Below are 15,546 nucleotides of genomic sequence, written 5' to 3'. Positions count from 1 at the left end.
AGATTAGATTAGATCATGGAACAACTAAATAAAGTCTCGTATTTAGATTTTTGGTGAGATGCATGTTTACTGGCACAGAGGAAAGCCTTACCTCCAAACTTAAAAATCCCCCGTCATGGGCAGCGGTAACTTGAGGTGATGGCTCAAACCATTCACAAGATTTGCCCAGCAAATTCTTCAGCGTTCTCACTGAGGACACAGTTAGAGCACCAGAGCATCGAGCCAAAGTCACTGCACCATTGGCCCACCAACTGACATCTATCAGTGGGTAAAAGGACTCTTTATCTGACAGGAAGAAGAAAACAAATGCAAATGAATCTGTGAATGTAGTTTTCTTAAGTATAACATATTTACTATAATAACTTAAAATTCAAATTTATCTACATTATGTGGACCCTAAAGGTATCTTAAATAATGAGAAAAAAGCAAATTGAAGTCATCAAATTTTTACTTAGGTAGGAGGTAGAGAATGGTATAGTAATTCATTTAACAAATATCTGAGTGTCAACAAAGTCCAAAGCTCTAGAGATACAGAGGTAAATCAATTGAAGACCTTTGAAAGGCACATTGGTAATCCCAGGGACTCAGGAGGTCGAGACAAGGGGATCTTAAGTTCAACGTCAGACTGGGCAACTCAGCAAGTCTCTTTTCTTTAAAAAAAAAAAAAAAAAAAAAAAAAAAAAAATTTTTTTTTAAATATATATATATATATATATACATATGGCTGGAGATATTGCTCAGTGGCAAAGCACTCTTGGGTTCAATCCCCAGTACTACCAAAAAAAAAAAAAAAAAAAAACTAAGTGTATACTCAGGAAAGAGATATGGAACCATTTTCAACATAAGTTAAAAGGTAGCTAAGTATAAAACGTATGTATGCCAAGGTTGTAAAAGGTTTTAGAAAATGCATGTCTATCACTTTCAGACAAACAAGAAAAGAATTATACCCTTTAAAAATATACATGACAGATATATAATAGTTTCCAGTGATGATTTTCTCTTACATATTTAACAAACAAAGGAAAAAGCATCCAAGGCCAATGAAGAATTTCTTGAAATTAAAGTGAATTAAGGTCCACCTAACTGAGGCATTCAAAAGAAATGCCACGATATTATCACAAATTCATTGTACTTTTTTTTTTTTTTAACCTTGGTTGTTCCACAAAATATATGATATGGGGTTTCAAGGCAATACATGTAACAAGTCATAAATTTAAAACATACTTAAACTGAGGAGAAAGACATTTTTAAATAAGAGTTCAGCACTATGAAAATAACTCATTATTTTAATAAAAAAAAAATCCTAAAACTATTTTCTTCCAAAGAAAGCCTAGGGCAATTCATATAAATAAAGAAGCTCAAGAAAATGTGAAAAAAAAAAAAAAAAAAAGAAAATGTGAATGTTCCTGGGGCTTATTTCCCTGAGGGGAGGAAGGAAAGAAGAAGAAGAACAAGTCATTTAAACCACATTCTTACTTCTACTTTAACAAATGGTTACTTTTTCTCAAGTATTTCTGAATGAGTATTTTAGATGATTATTTAACAAAACACATCATTCAAAGTCTGTATCCTGACACATGATATTGATCAATCAATATCTGCAATGCTCTTTAAGTGTGAATTAAAAGCATATTATAATAAAGATTTTAAAACTTGTGATTATTATTGATTTTGTAAGGGACACTCAAAAATTCAGAGATATTTAACTTTGAGAGTTTCACATACAGAAAAATAATCCTGGGGCTGGGGGGTAAAGCCTAGTAGAGCACTTGCTTCATGTACTCCAAGCCCTGGATTTGATCCTCGGCACCACAAGAAGAAAAAAAGAAAAATATTCCTTAGTCAAAAACTAAAAGTAAAAAAATGAGATAACCCTTAAATATCTTTTTTTGTTTTTTGGCTTTAAATTATCAATTAAATAAGAATTAGCACTTTTCTTCAAAGGCAAATCTCGATTTATTTCCTATTTATAAAAATAATATGTGTTCATTTTTTAAATAAATTATTTTAAAATTGGAGATGTACTAAAAACTAAAGAAGAAGGCCCGGCCAGCCTAATCCTAATGACCTCCCACCCACAGAGATTACTCCTCAGTTTACCAGTTGTGGACCTCCTACAGCTATCTTCCCAGAGGCCTGTGAAAGGGCATGTGCTTCTGACTGTTGACCTGTGCCACTTCCCAGCTGGCTGTGGCTCTGTCTTAACCTTTAGGGAAGCCTAAACATCAGAGAACTGGGTCTTCTGCCTGGTTCCAATGCTGTGAACTCCTGGTGTTTCTTCCAAGGTGAAAAGTTATCTAGAGATTTTATCATCTAAAGAATATCTTATAGGATAAGAGTTGTCTCCTAAGGTTTTAATAATCATATTTCTAACAACTCACCTTTCATTTTTTTTCTCTTCTCAGTAAAGAGCCTCCAGTTAGGATTAAGGTCATCATAACCTGGCTAAATATGAAAATAAGCACATGACTTTTTGAGTCAATTATGTAAGAAAATTGTGAGTAAATCACCAATAGTTATGGAATTTTTAAAATAACAAAAAGAGATGATGCTTTTTTGTGATCTTGGTTACAAACTAACTGAAATCTTCCTCACCTTCACAGTCTAGAAAAGTAATTTTGTCTTATAGTTTACATGTGCACAGACAGGTATTATGACTAAGTTTTATAAATGAAATAGAATGCATAAGAACAATAAGTTAACAGTGTACAATTTACACAAATGAAAGCAAAACACACTAAGAATTCACCCTACACATACACACACACACACCTGTATAGAAGGAATGCAGCAATGTTGTTGTGACTCAGCACTAGCCTGGGTAGTAATTCAAGCTCAGCCCCTTGTAAACTGAGCAACCTCTCCAGGCCTTAGTCTTGAGAGCAAAAAGACTTGTCTAGACAATCTCCATGTTACCCACTAGTTCTAACTTTCTGTGACTAAAAAATGTATTAAGTAAAAGAACATAATCATGAAATGTTAGAAGTTAATCCATTCATATTCTAATATCAAGGCAACATGGTATCATGCTCACCTGTGGGAACATAACAGTATGTCACTGTTCTTGTTAATATTGTTAAGTCAGACACCTTCTTAGCTTAATATTCCTTACTTCCTCTCCAAATTACAACAGTATGGGAAAGACCAGAAAAAACTGCTAAGATGTTGAGTGGAAATGATAAATCATAGAAAAACATTCCCAATAGGTTGACTATAGTTTACAACAATTCATTGTATGTTTTATAAAGAACTAGAAAAAAGGAGTTTAGAGATTTGAAACATAAAGAAATGATACATGTTCAGAATTCATAAGGAGATGATATGCTAATTGCCCCAATTTGATCATTATATATTGCAGACATGTATCAAGGTATCACATTGTACCCTACAAATATGAACAACTATCGTGTTTATTAAAATCAAAATATTTAAATGTTACAAAAAAGAAATAAGTTTAAAGTGTCGCTATACTTAAACAAAATGAACTCTTTCATCTAATGCAACAAGTACATTTTATTATCCATTTATTAGTGGCTTATACTTCAGAATATTAAAATAGATATTTCTTTCCACAGCCTGAAAGAATTTCCTACTCTACTACTACTGTAGTAAATCACTTAGAACAATCCCTGGAAACAGAAGATGTAATCTTTAAATTTTAATAGGAAAAAAGTTACCGTATAAGGCTATTCAATCATAAAAGAGATGATTTTCAAGGAATTAGAAATCAGGAAAGTACAGATTGAAAATAACCAAATAAATTGGTATCTTATTTGACCATTTATGAGGCATTGTACAGATTCTTTCAACATCTCCAAATTGCCTGGCCTGGCCACACACACCTCACTGTGCATTTATATGAGAATGCAAGCACCCCCTACTTAACATTCCAGAGTGCACATGAGCAGTGTGGAATAAAATTCAAATCTGTGAACTCTCAAGCAACAACAATAATTATGATTAAACCTTTTGGTAAATTTATAGACACAATGTAATCTGTCAAGAAACCTTGAGAAAAACATTTACAAAGAAATAATCTCATTGGCATAAGTACTACGAGAACTCAAAATATGCTCTTCTTCATCAAGACAGTGCTGAGAAGGAGCACCAAGAACACACAGCTCATCCAGCACAGCCAACACCTGCAGACACTCTGGGACCACACTGTCTTGCACCTCGGACGCTATTCACAGTGGGCATCTCCCACATTCAGAACTGTGTCATGCCCATCCCATATTCCCTGACCCATTAAAGTGCCTACTTCTCATAGTAGCTAAATGTTGAAGGCATAAATCAATCAATCTTTTAAGTTACTGAATTAATTAGAATGTCTCAGCTTTAGGAAAATAACTGACACTGTACTAGTCTTCTGACACCTACTCAAAAATGCAATTTCAGGCTGGGGTTGTAGCTCAGTCATGAAGCGCTTGCCCAGCACACATGAGCACTGGGTTTGATCTTCAGCACAACATACAAAACTAAATAAAAATAATAATAATGTTTAAAAAAACTGCCTTAAAAAAATGCAACTTCATCTATTTAGCCAAAGAATATTGTGCATTTACACTGTGGAGAAACAGAAGGGAAAAAAATCAGACATTACAAATCTGACACTCAAAAAGTAGAGAGTGATGAGGACAAATCACAATAATTCAAGGTCAGAGTTTTAACTACCTACAGAAAGATCTAAGTGTTAGGAGTCTTCAAAGAACAAAGAGAAAACTGTGCATAGGGGCTTGAGAAAGATGAAGGGAATTCCAAAGGCCTGAAGACCTGCATAAGACCTGGGTGCTGGACACAGACAGAGGAGGACATTCCAGTCACAGTACAACCCAGCACAAGCGCAGAGGCAGGAAAGCGATCAGTTCAACTGGCCCACAGGACAGCAGATTTTCATTATCTTCCTTTTTGTTTGGGGTTCTGAGGGAGAAGTTAATCATTTCTACTGAAGTTAACATCACATAAGGTAAAGTTAACCATTTTTAAATGAACAATTACGTCACATTTAGTAGATTTACCGTGTTGTGAAACGACCACTTCTATCTAGTTCTAAAATGTTTCTACTACTTGGAAGTAAAACCACTTGTGCCTATTCCCTCTTCCCTGGGCCCCGACCACCCGCAATCTGCTTTCGATCAGTACAGATTACCTGTCCCGGAGTTTCACACAGATGTGTCCCAGGACAGGTTCCCTTCTGTCTAGCTCCCTTCCCTTGACGCAGTGCTCCTGAGGATAGTCCATGCTGTAGCACAGACAGCATTTCATTTCCTTTTTGTGGCTGAACAAATAGATACCATGATTTGCTTATTCGTCTCTCTGTTAGTGGGCAGTAGGATCTCCATCTGTTGGCTCTTGTGATAGTGCTGTATGAACACATACGCCCATGTATTTGTCTGAGATCTATTTTAAATGGGGTGATAGCTAGCTATGTGCGCTTCTGCCTTAGACCCTGTACACACACCAGATTCATTCTAGACATCTGAACTAAATGTTTAACTTTGTGATACTTGGGAGTTTGATAAAATTATGTGTAAAATGTATTTAAGAAAAAAGTCCAAATAATAATCCAAACTTTCCTTAGCTTCAGACAAGGGTGACCCAGGAGTGGCCTGCAAGACCAGTAATCTGACACTTGTTCCTCTGCAGTATCCACAGTGGCATTCTCACTGTTCGTTCCCCTCATAATGATGAAACAGGCGTAAACTCCCCCTTTCCATCCCCAGGACTAGCTGCAAGGAGACTTGAGCATGATCTGGTCACACTTAACCACAGCTGATACTCACTCTTCAGACAGGTACCAAGGCAGGAGCACTGAGCGCCCCATAACCCACAACAGAGCACACCCCAGGGGCACATGCTCCTGGTACCGTGTAGATACAGTCCAAGAAGCAGCCTTCATGCCACTTCTCTTTGTATTTACTGGGGCTCAGATCATGATACCCCAATGTAAGGCACCTGGCATGCTGAGTACTTTCATCTGAAGGACCATGGGAAAGGGCCTGAGACACAAGATCAGACTTTGTCCCACCCTTCTGTCCCCAACCCCTCAAGCTCCCTGAAAACAAGTCACAGAAACCAGAATTCCTCTTTCCCAGATGGGTTACAGGGACTAGAACTCCTCTCCACCAAAAACAGACATAAAACTTAGAAAGGTTACTCTCTCCCTTCTCTCTTAAAGCCTTTCTTTTCGAGGGGTCCTGCCTCACATGCAGGGCGGGTGCTACACAGAGAGATCAAGAAGAATCTGGATGGACAGATGGATAGACAGGCCTTGCTGGATTCCCCCTTCAGTCTTTGCCATTAGATCATATCCTTTTTGACCATCACATTTCTACGTGGTTGTCCATTCTTCGTCAAAACTAAACACAATATACTGGGAACTAAAATGGGGCAAACTATGTTATGTGTATTTATGAATATGCCAAACCCCACTATTACATATATAAATATAATGCACTAATAACACTGGGGGGGGAGAACACTTTTACTGATCTTTGGATCTTCATTTCTGAAGTCTCCAAGATCATGTACAACTTTGAATCAATTTGTTATGGTTTTACTGGGGGAAGTGGCTGCAGATTGAACCCACAGGTACTTAACCACTGAGTCACATCCCCAGATCTTTTTTAAATATTTTATTTAGAGACAGGGTCTCCCTAAGTTGCTTAGGGCCTTGCTGAGTTGCTGAGGCTGGTTTTGAACGCACAAACCTCTTTTTTCTTGTTGACCCTTTGTTATAGGAGTTTCGGCCATAATCCTTATTCCACTCCTACAGTTTCTGATGCCCAACATGGGGCAGCTGAGACACCCATCTAGTTCCAAGGTCTACAGATGAAATCCTGGAACTACTGACAAAAGGTCAGCAAAAAAAAATAAAAAGTAAGAATTGTTTTACCGACTCCAACCCTTCTGAATCTCTACCCACAATGCCTGGTTGAGAATAGAAAGTAAAAACTATCTCTTTCCAAATTCAGGATAGCAGGAGAAAATCACTGATATTAAATAAAAGTATAATGCTTTTCTCTTATTAACCTGTCTTTTGTTATAGAAGTGTCTGTCAGTGGGTGAGGAATCACCCTTCTGCCCAACAAAGTCTTGCTACTACATGTCAGAAAACACCCATGATGCCACTGCTTCACAGTGCAGCAGTAGTCTAGACAAGGGTCCTAAGAACGTGGATGTAGGTTTTATACAGAAAGGCTACTATGGCTAAAGCCTTCCTCTAAAGATTCTATTTGCTGATTTATTTTTAACCAGTAGAATCTAAAAATAATGAATCCCTACCTCCAGCAGACACCTAAAAGCAACATTTCAAATGGATTTTTCATTCCACATTTATTAGTATTTAATATGCTTGGCCTAAAAGTCTGTGGATGAAATGCATACTCAGTGCCCATTCTCAAAGAACTCAGTTGTGAAAATTTGTGCAAAGTTGTGAAAATAGCTGTGGAGTCTATCTAGAGTCATCACATAAACTGCCATCTTCCCACTTATCCTTCATTGATTCATCCACTTAACAAAATTAGTCTAACACCTACTATGCTTAAAGAAATAAAATGGGAAATATGCATTTCTATGCCAATTTCTAGATCTACGGAAATACAAATAGGCAAGTAAATAAAACATTAAGGGAAAATTAAGGCCAAAAATGAGATGTAAAGATATAAATATAACATATGGGAAATGTTTGAAATGAAAATCATTTGAGCCATTTTATTCTATTCCAGACATGAACAAAATTTAACACTCACAGATTTCTAGCCAGATGGATTTTCATATTGACAATGAAAGCTGAAGTATTTAATCAACTCAAAACTGGATAGAAGTAAATCAGAATAGGCACTTCCATAACTATCTTTAATCATTAGGTTTTACAGAGAAAACACTCAATCACACAAAGCATATTATAAAAACTAATAAAGCGGCAAATTGCATGAAGAAAGCCCCAAATGAGCTGAATTCAGAATTTTTGCAAAAAGTCTCAGGGTAGCAGTCACATTAGTTTCTTCTGACGCAACATTTGAGCTGAAATTATATGCTGACTATATTATATATTACCAGATAATCTATTGTAAACTAATTGGTCTGTCCACTGATTTCCTAGAGCAGTCATAAAGAGGCAACGCTCTGCTCCACCTGGCTGACCCAAGCTCACTTGATTGAGGCAAGAGGAATGAGAAAATTCCAGCTGTGTCAGTATTTTTCAGAGCCTGCATTTCTTTTTAAAGGAAACACTGCACACTTGGTAAACCACAGCCTTACCCTTCACTCTTATTACCAGCATTTGCACATGCTGGGTCCTCTACATAATGAACTGCATGACCTCAGAGGATGTGCTCGATAGCCCTCGCTGGTGCTCCCTTAAATTCATATGTCCGATTTGCCCAGATTAAAAAAAAAAAATTCAATATTTCTAAGTGGAAAAAATCTGAAAAACACTTAAATCACCAATTAAAGCAATAAAGAAAGAAAGGCCAGTAAAGTAAAGAAAGGGGAATGGGCGGTGGAAGAGAGAAGGTACTGAGGACTGAAAAAGAATTATATTACATGCATGTATGATTATGCCAAGATCAATCGTACTATTTTAATGAAAATGCACTAATAAAAACTGGAAAAAAAATTAACTGATGAAGTCAGAAAACCTGAATCAAATGGAATCTTGATTCTAAGAGTGATTTTAGGTTAATCTCTTTTAGCACTATTCCCATCTATTAAAATGGGTATAAAAACATTTTTTAAGATTAGGGTTGTTGTGAGAGAAATATGAAAATTACTCTGTAAATAGCTAAGCCTCACCATACAAATTTATTTCCCAGAATTTTTCTGTAAGCACTACCAGTAGATGATGTGTTTTTCCTCCAAGCTTACATTTTCATGATATTAACATGTTATTTTAGCTTGTGTTTATAATTTCCCTTGCAAGACTATGCATACCTTAAGGTTACTGCATTTCCTACTCTAGAACTCAGAAGAAATTCAAAGAACAGCTGAATTTTTATAATTATGTTAATAAGAATACAGAAATAGTGGGCTGGGGAGATAGCTCAGTTGGTAGAGTGCTTGCCTTGCAAGCACAAGGCCCTGGGCCCTGGGTTCAATCCCCAGCACAGGAGGAAAAAAAAAAAAAAAAAACAGAAATAGAAGTATTTATAAATACTTACAGCATCTAGATTTTAATAATACAGTGAAGTCCCAATCTAAAACAATTACTTACATTCCCAGGATGGGAGTGAAAGACTCAATAGTTATACAAACTCCTCTTGCTGGAAAAGGGTGACCCATCAGCAACTGATGCCCCACTGTGCCACGAATTCTCCAGACATCTATTATAAAGCTAAGGTTACACACTAACTTCTTCAAGAGCTGAGCATATCTGAGAGGACTAAAAAAAAAATCTCTATTATTCCACTGAGAAAAAGGATTTGTCTGTACTTTTAAAGATCGCCAAATAAGGCTGGGGTTGTGGTTCAGTGGTAGAGCACTTGCTTAGCATGTGTGAGGCACTGGGTTCTATTCTCAGAACCACATATAAATAAATAAAATAAACGTCCATTGTCAACTAAAAAAACTTTGGAAAAAAAATCAACACCAAATGAATATCAATAGGAGTGATTCCTGCCTTTCTAATCTATTACACAGAAATCTCATCTTTCACTAATAGAATGTTCCTAAACTATAACTAAGAATATGCCTAATATTGTGGGGATAAAATGTGTGTTGGACAAGCTGGCATACACCAGCCTAATAATTTTTTCTTTCACCTTCTTTTTTAATGTACTTTCCCACATGGACATCAGATTCAGAAAGATGAAATCAAATCTCAGCTTGCCACGTAACACAGAATAAAGAAAATGCTCATCAGGTAACAGCTGATGTTATCAGAGTAAATTTTGTAAAAGAAAAAAGAACATCGTATAAATGCACCTTCATCCTATTAAGCTATAAAGGTCTGAGAAGAGTGAAACCAGTGTGTCTGTGAAGAGGCTGAAGTCCCATGGGAGAGTTTGTGATGGAATGAAAAAAATTAGGATGGAATAGTAGAAAGGTTTAGAAAAAAGCAGGAAGCAGGGAGAGGAGGGTCCCAGGAGTAAGACCACTAGATGATCTGACTAGAAGAGACGACAACAGAAGAGTCTGCATTTTAACCAGTCACAGAATTTTAAAGAAAAATATGAATGCAAATAAATAGCTTCCCAGTCCCCAACTTTGGACCTAAATTTCTTTTCAGGCTAAAACTGGCTGGGATCTCAGAGGGCAGAGTCTGTTCTATCCAGACAGCCTTTTTCCAGGCTAAGCAGTGGTATGAAAAGAGAAGGCTTGGCGTCACTAGCCTGTGAGGCTGCTCTGCAGGGATGGCAATCAAAGCAGGATTCAGTTCATTAACTAGCTAAGCTCCCTCAGCAAAGGACACTACAACCTGCACAATGGCTTCATGATGGCAACCAAGTCATGTTTCTAGTTGTGAGATCCCAAAAACCTACTTTTTCCAGTTTACACAGACACTTAAGGGGAAACATCTACAAGAACCAAATCAGAACAAACTGACATATAAACCTAATGATTAGTAAATTTTTAGTTTGAGAATCCAGTTGCATCCCTCATGACTGATAGATGGACTTAAAAGAAAAATGCTCTACCTGAGCAAAGTTGAGGGAACAATGAATTAAAAGAACAGAAGGTAGATGCTCAATAACCAAACTACAGCACTTCCTAACACCTTCCCCTTCTAAAAGCTCAGGGTACTTCTATCCAAAGGTTCTCACTGAGGCAAGAATGAAGACAAACTTCTACCCTGAACTCGTCTCTTCCCGCCATGTACCACCTCTTCTATTTCTGAAATTCCCTCTTTTCACTTCCCATTACTTATCTGAATGCATGTTTAAAAACCACAGAGAAAACTACATTTATTCATTCCCAGGTTTCAAGGTTTTTAAGCGATGTTTAAGTTTCTTTAATAGTCTCTATAAAAATCTAATGAATAACATTAAAAAGTAATAAATCATAATGACACTGATTGGCAATTAATGACCAAAAAAAAAAAAAAAAAAAGCCTAACCAGTCAAAAAGTTGAGTGTATGTCAATAAGTGCCACGATAAGATGCAATTTATCTTTGCAGGCAGTAAAGGGTCCCCAGAATTTAAGTAAACAAAAGAACACACTAATCAATTTTGCAATGAATAGTTCTTCTACTATATACATGACAGTCTAGGATACTCACAAGATGAAATATTAAGAATGCTTCAGAAGATGATCAATATTTTTATTAGGTAAAGGAAAATAATGTAGAAAAACAAAGCCAGGAGGGGCAAACATCTTTATTTAAAAAAAATGTTGCCCAAGCATAAAAAGTTCCCAAATATGGAAAAAACATCAGGATCCTCCCAAAGGAAAGAAGCTGAGTACTCTCTATCATCACACACTGACAATCATGAAAAATACACAATATTTTTGGATCAATTACCTAAATAATGTCCTTTTTTCTGAATACTGATGGAAAACACAGACTTCATATATCAAGTCTCAGGAAGTACAATAAGAAATACATGTCATACAAATTAAACTATAATCCCATCTCCAGACAGTTCAACAATCTGGTGAAAGCTCAGCTGCCTGACATACCTTGCTAAAGATGATAAGGAGTTATGAGAGGTGATCACTCCACTTCCACAGGGAAGAAGTAAGTCAACTTAGCTGAGTTTCAAAGCAGAGAGAAAGAATGTGCCTTGTATTCCCTACTGGGACTGTAGGCCAAGCAGTGCCTCTTCCTTTAAAACAGATTCGCTAAGCCTGGTGTGGTGGCACACACCTATAATCCCAGCAGTTTAGGAAGCCAAGGCAGAAGGATCATTAGTTCAAAGCCAGTCTCAGCAAAATAGAGGCACTAAGCAATTCAGAGAGACCCTGTCTCTAAAAATACAAAACAGGGCTGGGGATGTGGCTCAATGGTTGAGGGCCCCCGAGTTCAATCCCTGGTAATCTACATGAATTGAAGATGAAGAGAAGCTAGGAGACAAAAAATTCCTCCCTCTATCTGTGCATAAGAAAAGAAATCAAATCTGGGAATCGAGTAGGAAAATGCAGAGCCACCTTCTTTTTCTCTGCTATTCTGAAAACAAAAAAAAAAGTCTTATTAATAATTCTCTTACTTATGACATTTATCCATTCAGATAATTTAAGAAATATGCTCCAATTTTGGAATCATAAAATCTATCCACCAAATATGAAACTTCCCATGGGCAAATGATGGGAAATTTAGGGTGAGAGAAGGAGAATTAACCTTTAAATTGGTGAAATGTAAAGTAACCAACAGAGTAAAAGATTTACATCATAAACTATGCCAAGTTGAGGAAGGATTTTTCTTTAAACCTCCACTCTATCACAATGCACGGCTATATGTGACCCTCCTTCTCCTTACGAATTTAAGTTATAATAGATGCTGATTGAACCTGTTACTAAAACACAAAACTATCTAATCCTTAAAACTGGTCATTTCAAGACACTAAAAATGGAAATGTTCCATCTTTGTCTACATTAGAACAACTCACCTTTGAGTGAAGAGAAGGGAACTCCTTTCAAGCCTTAAGAAAGCATATTACTGGCATTAAGATGTATAAAGAATTGTAACCCTATAAGGATTTGACCTTCCAAATCTTTGATCATACTAACTTTTGCTGAAACTTTAACATTTTCATTCTGTATTTTTAGAATGTAAAGAAGGGGGATAAAAGAATAGTTCAACTAACAGACAACACCTGGTATACAGAGTATATTGAACTACACATTAAAATCAGTACATGCAGCTAGGCACGGTGGCACATGCCTATATTCCCAGCAACCCAGAAAGCTAAGGCAGGAGGATCCCAAGTTCAAAGCCAGTCTCAGCAAATTAGAGAGGCCCTAAGTAACTAAGCAAGACTCTGTTTCAAAATAAAAAATAAAAAGTGTTGGGGATGTGGCTCAGTTGTTAAGAACCCCTGGGTTCAATCCCTGGTACCAAAAAAAAAAAAAAATCAGTGCACAGTACTAGTCTATTATTAATTTGTCCTGCTGTACTGACATCAACTAATATTATAATTTAACTGAAAAACAGGACAGTTTTGGAATGATGAAATAATATATGTGCTATAAAAAAATTTCAACAAAATAAATGACTATATACAGTACTCACCCTTAAGAGAGACATACCTGCTCATTTTGATGCCATATTCCTTGTTGCTTCAGAGATGGGATGGCCCAGATGCTAAGTTTCCCTGAGAAATGAATGGCGGCAAGGAGGTTTCCTTGTGGGGAAAGGCTCATCTTGAAGATTCCATCCTGTACAAAAATCATACAGTCAGAGCAAAGGACTTGTCAACAAGTACAGACAACTCTCAGAATTAAAGACAGTCATCAGGGTGCCATGTTATGAATGATCATGTGTCATTAATCATATACATGTGCTCCAGCACACCCCCTGACCTTAACAAGTTTGTTGTCTACTTTATAGCAGCACAATCTACTTAAAACCCTGAACCCAAATATGCAAGTATTCTAAAAATATTTCTTCAAACATCAATTATCATGGGTTCTCAATAACTTTTATGGGTTTGTTTTTATAGATTATGAATTTCTTAAAATGCAGACCCACATTTGGGAGTGATGGTTAAGGGGTACAGGGTCTTTTTCAGGGTAATAAAATTATACAATGAATAAAACTAATTGAGATGGCTATAAAGTTCTGTGCATACACTAAAAATTAGTGAATTGTATACCTGAAATGAGAGAACCATACTGTATGTAAATATTTCAAAAAAGCTGTTCCAAAAAAAGGCATTAAACCACACGTTTGCTTGATGCAATTTCCTCTAGCTTCCTACTGACATTAAACCACTAGCTCAAATGTCCATCTGATTTTTTTCTTAATTAAAAATACTAATTAAAGCTTTCTACCACTGGCAGTAATATTTAGAGTAGGAATTGTACCTTCTCTCAAATAAGTGTGCTAAAGTTTATCTGTCCTTTCTAAGAGAAAGAATTTTTAATGTTAAATATCAGATCTTTGTACTAAAATGAGCTTAAACTAACTATAAATATAGCAGGATCACATTGGTCATGCAATCATATATATATATATGAGGTAATAATGTCTGTTTCATTCTACCATCATTCCTACCTCCATACCCACTCCCCTCCATTCACTCCACTCTATCTAATATAAAATAACTCTATTCTTTCCTATTGTGAATTAGCATCCACATATCAGAGAAAACATTCAGCCTTTGGTTTTTGGGGGTTGGTTTATTTCACTTAGCATGATATTCTCCAACTCCATCCATTTACCAACAAATGCCATAATTTCATTCTTATTTAAAGCTGAGTAATATTCCAAAGTACATAATTCACAAAGTCTTTTTAAGAAGCTCAAATAGCTAAGGATGCTGGTACAGTATGCTCACAAACAAGGATCAAAATGCAATGAAATAAATGGCTTGCTCCTCCCTCCTTTTGCTCCATCACAGGGAATCCTCATAGAATGAGAAAGTTGAGTTCCTATCACAAGAGAATAACCAATAGCAGGGGTTGAGACCACACAAGCTGGAGCTCTGAGGAGGTGAATGGAACCAAAGGAAGATGGTCATTTATACAGGTTGAACAGACTTACACCTGCCTACTAATATGCCAAAGCAATTAATAAACAGTTGTGTGTACCAGACATGATACACACAAGAGTTGTGAATATCAAGTCCCAAATAATTCCTGTTCTTAATAAACCTCTATCAGTCCAAATAAAATAAACATGGAAAACAAAACCCAAGTGCCTGTGGATTCACTAGTCCAACAAACTGATATGTTCCAATGGTGTTGTCTGTTACTGTCCAAAACGGTACTTCCAGTGCAAAGCCTCCCCATTCCTGCCTAAAGAACTCTTCCTCACTTCACAATTAGAACAAATGTCACCTCCAGAGCTGAATACTCCCTCTTCTGCTCTTTAGTAGTACTGTGTGCTTCATGTAAGGTTAGGTTACAGAAGGTGCTGCCTTGGCCCTGCCTCTGTCTCCCTCACTACATACGGGTTCCTTGAGGAGGTGATATACTTCTATTCTCTATCTCCGAGCGAGTACTTGCTAAGTGATGAAAGAATAAATGAATACTGAAATTCCACATTCTCGCTTAATTACAGTCAATAGAATTTTTTAAAAAAATGAACCCTTTAAATTTTGTTAAAAATAAAGTTATTATTTAGATAACAATGAGAAAGAGATTCAGAGAGAAAGGCAAAGTAACGCTCCTGTGTATGGTAATGAAAAGACCAACAAGGCAACTTAGTAAATCAGAAAAAAATGAACTTAGATGCAGAAGCCAAGTCATTTAGTCTTGCCAATGTTTCTTTGTCTGCAGAATAAAGACAACTCCATGAAATAATTAAAAAGAATACAAACTAGAAAACAGTATAAATATTCCAAGTATTAAAAATGAAAGTGACTTTCTAGACACAAGGAGCAGGGAGAGCTTTTTCTCATCACTACAGACAGAATGGCAAATCTATCCAGAATACATGATTTACT

At 36.4% G+C, this 15,546-nt stretch overlaps 1 protein-coding gene across 1 annotated transcript in view; it reads right to left on the bottom strand.

The window, feature by feature from the left end:
- The window catches only part of Nbas (NBAS subunit of NRZ tethering complex), a 342,733-nt gene that overhangs the window by 250,527 nt on the left and 76,660 nt on the right, over positions 1-15,546 (bottom strand). Inside the window, exons 12-14 of the mRNA XM_047522365.1 lie at positions 13,187-13,315; positions 2,382-2,445; positions 92-285 (exon numbers count right to left, since the gene is read on the bottom strand). Coding sequence (XP_047378321.1) covers positions 92-285; positions 2,382-2,445; positions 13,187-13,315 — 387 coding nt within the window. The remainder of the gene's footprint in view (positions 1-91; positions 286-2,381; positions 2,446-13,186; positions 13,316-15,546) is intronic.

Source organism: Sciurus carolinensis, chromosome 13 (genome assembly GCF_902686445.1).
Source record: "Sciurus carolinensis chromosome 13, mSciCar1.2, whole genome shotgun sequence".
In the NCBI taxonomy this organism is placed as follows: Eukaryota; Metazoa; Chordata; class Mammalia; order Rodentia; family Sciuridae; genus Sciurus; species Sciurus carolinensis.
The sequence above is the reverse complement of the archived record's forward strand: the minus strand, read 5'-3'. Positions and strand labels throughout refer to the sequence as shown.